The sequence below is a fragment of the Cryptomeria japonica genome, chromosome 1 (genome assembly GCF_030272615.1).
Source record: "Cryptomeria japonica chromosome 1, Sugi_1.0, whole genome shotgun sequence".
Lineage (NCBI taxonomy): Eukaryota > Viridiplantae > Streptophyta > Pinopsida > Cupressales > Cupressaceae > Cryptomeria > Cryptomeria japonica.
The window spans coordinates 31,732,226-31,738,013 of NC_081405.1; the positions used below are offsets into that span (position 1 = coordinate 31,732,226).

The following is a 5,788-nucleotide window of genomic DNA, read 5'->3' on the forward strand; positions in this document are numbered from 1 at the left end:
ATAATTATATTGGGGTCAATTTTAGTTGTACATGGAATGTAATTGCTTAAATTATATTATCTAGCCAATTTTTTATTATGTAATTTAAAAATTATGTTAAGGATGAAAATAAATTATCCATTTTAAAAAAAAAATTATTATGTTGCAGTCAATTTACATCTATCAAGTTTCAAAGACATAAGAATGGGGAATCATGAAAATTTGTTAAAAAAAATCAAAATTGACAATAAGAAAGATAACATTTTATAAAAGATACTAAATAATATATTTTTTATATTTTCCCTTCATAGATTATTTAAGAAAAGTTATGTTTGTGCAAACTAATATATACAATATTAACTTTTCTTAAATTAGAATGTGTAATTTCAACATTCAAACATCATTTAGAAGTAAAAATTTGAAAAGTCAATGGGCCCATGATCTAGTGAAGTTGAATGGTTCTTAATGAGCCCACGAGGGATCAAGTCTTGTTGAGTGCAAGGCTCCAACATCGTAGGAGATGAGGCTAAGATCATGCCCCTATTGAGTTTGGTGGAATGGACACCCCTCAGTCCTTGACTCATTTGGTGGAATGGATACCCCTGAGTCGTTGACTCCTTAGCCCAAGAGGTTTCAACTGGAATGGATAAAACCACACACACTAAGCTTACACTTCTAGGCTTAGAAGTGTTAAACACTCAAAGTTGACTAACATTTTCTAGGCTTAATGTGTATGGTCACACTAAGAATACACTTCTAGGCTTAAAAGCATTAAACACTAAAATTGACTAACATTCTCTAGACTTAATATGTTGCTTAGTGTGTGTGATCTAAGGCTGGCCGTTTCAGCCTGACTCATACTCCCATATCAAATAACAAAAAAAACAATTTTGTAAATAAAAAATCCTCCATCCAAAAAATCTTAAAAAAGAATTTAACAACTTTATTTGTAATATATCTTGATTTCATAAATCTTTAAACCAACTAACATATCACACTATCTCACTTATAGAAATCATACACAGTTGTTTATTACACAATCGTGCTAATAGAAATCATACACAATCTCACCAGTAGAAATCATGTACAATTGTTCTATATATGCATCTACCATATGAAATTTTGAATAGTAAGAATATTTGCAATATATAACGCATTGCAAAGTAAATCCAGTTGCCTTCATGAGATCAGACCAGCTCGGAACGCCACCCCGGTGGAGGGCAACCATGAGTTTCCAGAGATGAGCTCTGCTACAGTGAATTTGGTGGCCTCTGCTGCAGTTGAAATGATATGATATCCAGGCCACTGCACTCGCTTTGCAGCTCCTGCGCCTGGCCCATTGTTCATATATTCTCCATAATATACTGTTTTTGTGGAAGAACTTCCCGACCACTCGGACCAACCAGCTGGATCAATGCTACCATCCAAGTAAGACTGCATGAATACCGTACGAGCGTATTGCTTCCATGGTCTTCCCAAATATGTGCGCATCGAACCCGTGACCTTGCACTCATCGATGGAGAAGCCCGTATTTTGGTTGGGATCAGTTCTCCCATGCGCCGTAATATAGTTTGCACTCCCGCCGCCACGTTGACGGGAGATTATATTGCAGCTCTGGAACACTGCGGCTGCGTTGCCGAATATGAAATCGACGCTGCCATAGATGTCGCATTCTCTGTAAAACTGGCGAAGAGAATAAGCGTAGAGAGTGTCTTGGTAGCTCTTCAGGCTGCAACGATAATACACTGATTGATCTGATGCCGCTCGGAGCGCAATGGCCTGGCCGTCGTTTGCTCCTGCTGTGTTCTCAAATCCTATGTCCCGTGCAATAAATCCTTTCCCAGTCGCAGCTGCAACCAAGCATGGAGACTACTAAAATCTTTTGAAGATTCTTCTAAATGCAATTAGAGATGATTTTGACTTTTAAGTAACACGTTTTAAGTTTAGGTGGTTCATTTCAAATAAAACTTATTTTTCATCTGCGTTCATTTATTAGTATGATATGAGATGATTTGACTTGTTTAGATAGTTCATTTAAATCACTCTTTTTTAGAGCGTCTTATCTATTAGTATGATTTCAAATGAGGTTCTCGTGTGAAATCACATTAATAGGTGGGTTTTGTTTGAAAAAAGTTAGTGTAAGACCCACATTTTAATGTTAATGTCCATCTATTAGTCACTCAAAAATAGTAAATACAATTATAAAATATTTATATGATTAGAGATGATTTTGGCTTTATACAACAAACTCTTAAGTTTTGATTTATTAAGATGGTTCATTTGAAATAACACTACTTTTTCACGATTGATCCATTTACTAATATGATTTCACATGATTTGACTTGTTTGGGTGGTTTATTTGAAATCACATTTTTTCAAGTAGGGTCCACCTATTAATATGATTTCAGATGGGCCACTCTTGTGAAATCTTACTCGTAGGTGGGTCTTACCAAGGAAAGCTAGCATATTGCCCACCTTTTAGTATTAGGGCCCATTTATTAGTGACACTAATAGGTTGGTCTTACTTGAAAAATTTAGTGTGATATCGAATGAGCCACTTAAACAAGCCAAAACCCACCCATCTGAAAATAGAAATGGAAATGGATCCTTTGATAGTCCACAATACCATGTGATCTTTTTTCGATCTATAGATCACTCATAGTAATATGTGACTACCTTATATAGGATAGGAGGCACCCAACATCTTGAAACAAACAAGACATACATACCCAACGTCTTGAAAGATTTAAACTTATTCTTTCAAGAATACAAGTTTTCCAAATCACTTATATAATCATAGACAAACCTTATCTACCTAAACGAATCAAAATTCAGAGCATATTGCTCGAACGTGTATGTTAAAAATAATATAAAGCAAGAGCTAAACATGTAGCCTATGATCTTGTGGGAGGACGAATAGATGGTAGATAGTGTACCGAAAGTTGGAATGGACTTGAGGGAAGATCCAGACTTGCTGCCACTAACGACGCTAGCGTCTTTCCCATCTCCAATGAGCATGATATTATCTTTCGACACGGTAACACGCTCTGTGTACACACCAGCTTTGACATGGATTACATATCTCCCATTACTCTTACTGGGAGCACCTTCCACTGCTTCAGAGATGGTCTTGTAATTCCCGGTGCCGTCCGCCGCCACCACCACGTCCGCCGCCACGCCGCCTCCAGGAGGGCTCTGAAGAAGCCGCCGATCGTTGGGAGACAACCAGCTTGGGAAACCATCTTCCAGAGATGGTGCTTCGGATAAAAGGCGGCGATGAATGGAGCCCACAAGAACAGGAATTAAGTTGACAATGGCGAGAGAATTGCTCACCAGTTTGGTAACACGTGTGTTGAGTGCTTCAAATGGCTGCTTGCATGTATCGAGGTCGGTGAGTGAAGCGCTGAGCCATGTCTTCACGTCGTCTGCCTGCTCCTTCTTCCACTCCCCGGACTTCCTCAGCATTTCCAAAGATCCGTTCAGATGGCGAAGCGAAGATTCAAATAGCGTCCCACAATCCTCAATCGTACCATGACTAATCTCATCGTTGCTCAACTGTAAGGCCACCATGAAAGATTATATAAAATTGAAACATAAGTAAAATAGAATATTATTCTATTGATTTAAAAGAGAAGAACTTTTTCGTGGAATGATCAAGAATCAAGATTAATTGGTAATAAATGAATTGAATAGAGCTTTGCATCATGACTAATCTCAGCTTTGCTCAACTGCAAGATCATCAGGAAAGAAACATAAAATTAAAACATAAATAAAAATTATTCTACTGATTCAAAAGATCAGAAGAACTTCTTCATCAAATAATAAAAAAATCATAAATATCTTATTATATAGAAGACTTAGATTTCTTGAAAAATTTGTATTATTAGATATACAATCGAATCCAAAAAAAATACATAAGAATATAAGATAAATTGTGGAAATCTCATAGCTTTAAAAGTAAAGTAAAGACTTCAAACTGTGAAAGTGGAAAGAATTACTGGAAATGCCAACACACCATTGAGAGCTTTTGAACCTCTTGAAGGCTCACTTCCAGCGAAACTATGGCCATATCCTTAATGGACCCTCCAGATGTAGTGGTTTGAGGGTTAAGAGCATGAAGAGTTAAGAAGCACACATTTGGGTAAAGCGTAGCCTTACACACAGAATCAACCACATTCAAGGCTAGCTCTTCGTACAATCCTCTGACAAAGCGCCGTGCAGGGGTTGGACCCTTGTGTAGCAGTACATAGAAGCAAAAGCTGGCTACAAACAATGCACCAACAATCTTTTTCATCTTGACACCAAACGAGTCACTCCACTAACGCTGTACAACACGGATTGTGGGACTTTCTCCCCCTCACCATGGAATTCTTGGTAGGCGGACTTTCAGTATTTATAATTGAAATATCTTGGTCAAATTCTATGATTGCCAATGCGCGTAAGTGGATAATGGACGGTCGATTCAGAGTGGTTCGTGCGTCTTTGTAGAATTACATTTACTGATGTGACATGAATTATGAATCACTCGTGTTAACAGTTTTTGAAGGAATATTTAGAATTACTTATACAATCATTGCCAGTATTTACTGGATTGATTGCAAACGAATTTCAAGCAAGCAAAATGACAGCAGAGAAGTTGAAATGGGAATCCCAACACATTTGTTTTCCTACTAATGTAATAAAAAGCGTCAGCAGTGACTATTGTGGGTGAGCCCACAAGCTGTACATACTGAAAATTCTTTAGCAACCATTCCATTAAAGAGCTGTCTATTAATCATAAGTGTGAGCACTGACTTTTTGTAGTGAACCCCACTTCATGGTTTTGATGTTTTGTTCTGAGGTGTTTATCTCATTTGAGGTTGATCATTGTATTGCTGCTCTTGAATTTTTTACATTAAAAGATTGATCATTGCATCATCAATGTTTCCATGTCTTAGAAACTAATCATATTTTTTTTATTTTGAAGGTTAATCATTGTATTGATGCTGTTGTTTTATCTTTCATACACAGCTTCTTTATAGATTGTTGTTCTTTTTATCGTAAGTCTTAACTTATTCAATAGATAAAATGAACAACTGTCCTCAAATATGTAGACAGCTCAGTATGGGACGACCTTCCTCTTTCTTATCACAATTCTCTTTAATTTTAATTCCTCTTCAATACGTCAATCTCCGTAGATTCACACCTCTCAGATGTGAGACTTAAAATCTGAAGTACCCTTGGACACGGCTATATGAGAGCCATAATAAGATTTTGTGAATATACACTTGTCTTTTATGATGAAAGACAAGACACATTCATTAGTACCAAGCTATTCTACTTGGAGCTTTTCTTTTAAGCTTTCGTGGGAGTCGCGGCAAAATCCTAGGCCCTAGAAGTAGAATATTTAATCTTTAAAATTTTCTATAAGATTTTAGCAAGAGACATATTGTTGTTATTTTCATTAGGTTAATTAATCTAATGACCTTATGGTAGAAACAAGAGATTAATTTAATGACTAATAATCATCTGAACTCCTTGAAGAAAAATATTTTTAATTTTACAAAATTTAAAATATTAAAAAAAATTATTATTTTTAATTTATCTTTTATGTTGTATTAGATGTTTGAAGGATACTCCCATACACTATCTGTCTACATTTTCATAGAGAACTCTTATAAAAATGAAAATGGTACGGATTAGTTTGTATTATATTTTCCTCCAATAAAAAATTTAAGGTAGATTTCTAAGTTTTTGATTAGAGTAGAATAGGTTTCACAGAGACCCAAAACCCATACAAAAAGAAACAGTCGTTAAAGACAAACTAGAT

At 36.0% G+C, this 5,788-nt stretch overlaps 1 protein-coding gene across 1 annotated transcript; it reads right to left on the bottom strand.

Annotated features, from left to right (window-relative positions):
- Positions 1-901: 901 nt before the first annotated feature.
- On the bottom strand, positions 902-4,341 carry LOC131048665 (pectinesterase). The gene is made up of 3 exons (XM_057982710.2): positions 3,995-4,341; positions 2,916-3,534; positions 902-1,829 (listed from the first exon to the last, which is right to left on the bottom strand). Exons 1-3 carry the CDS (start codon positions 4,271-4,273, stop codon positions 1,159-1,161), a joined length of 1,569 nt encoding a protein of 522 aa, XP_057838693.2. The 5' UTR covers positions 4,274-4,341; the 3' UTR covers positions 902-1,158.
- Between the last annotated feature and the right edge of the window lie 1,447 nt (positions 4,342-5,788).

What these genes read in the sequence shown, in the direction of transcription:
- LOC131048665 (XM_057982710.2), bottom strand. Translation starts at nt 4,273, where the DNA reads ATGAAAAAGATTGTTGGTGCATTGTTTGTAGCCAGCTTTTGCTTCTAT. An exon ending in AGGTTCAAAAGCTCTCAATG is followed by an intron (nt 3,535 to 3,994) that starts GTGTGTTGGCAT and finishes GTGGCCTTACAG; the next exon opens with TTGAGCAACGATGAGATTAG. An exon ending in CAAGTCCATTCCAACTTTCG is followed by an intron (nt 1,830 to 2,915) that starts GTACACTATCTA and finishes GCTTGGTTGCAG; the next exon opens with CTGCGACTGGGAAAGGATTT.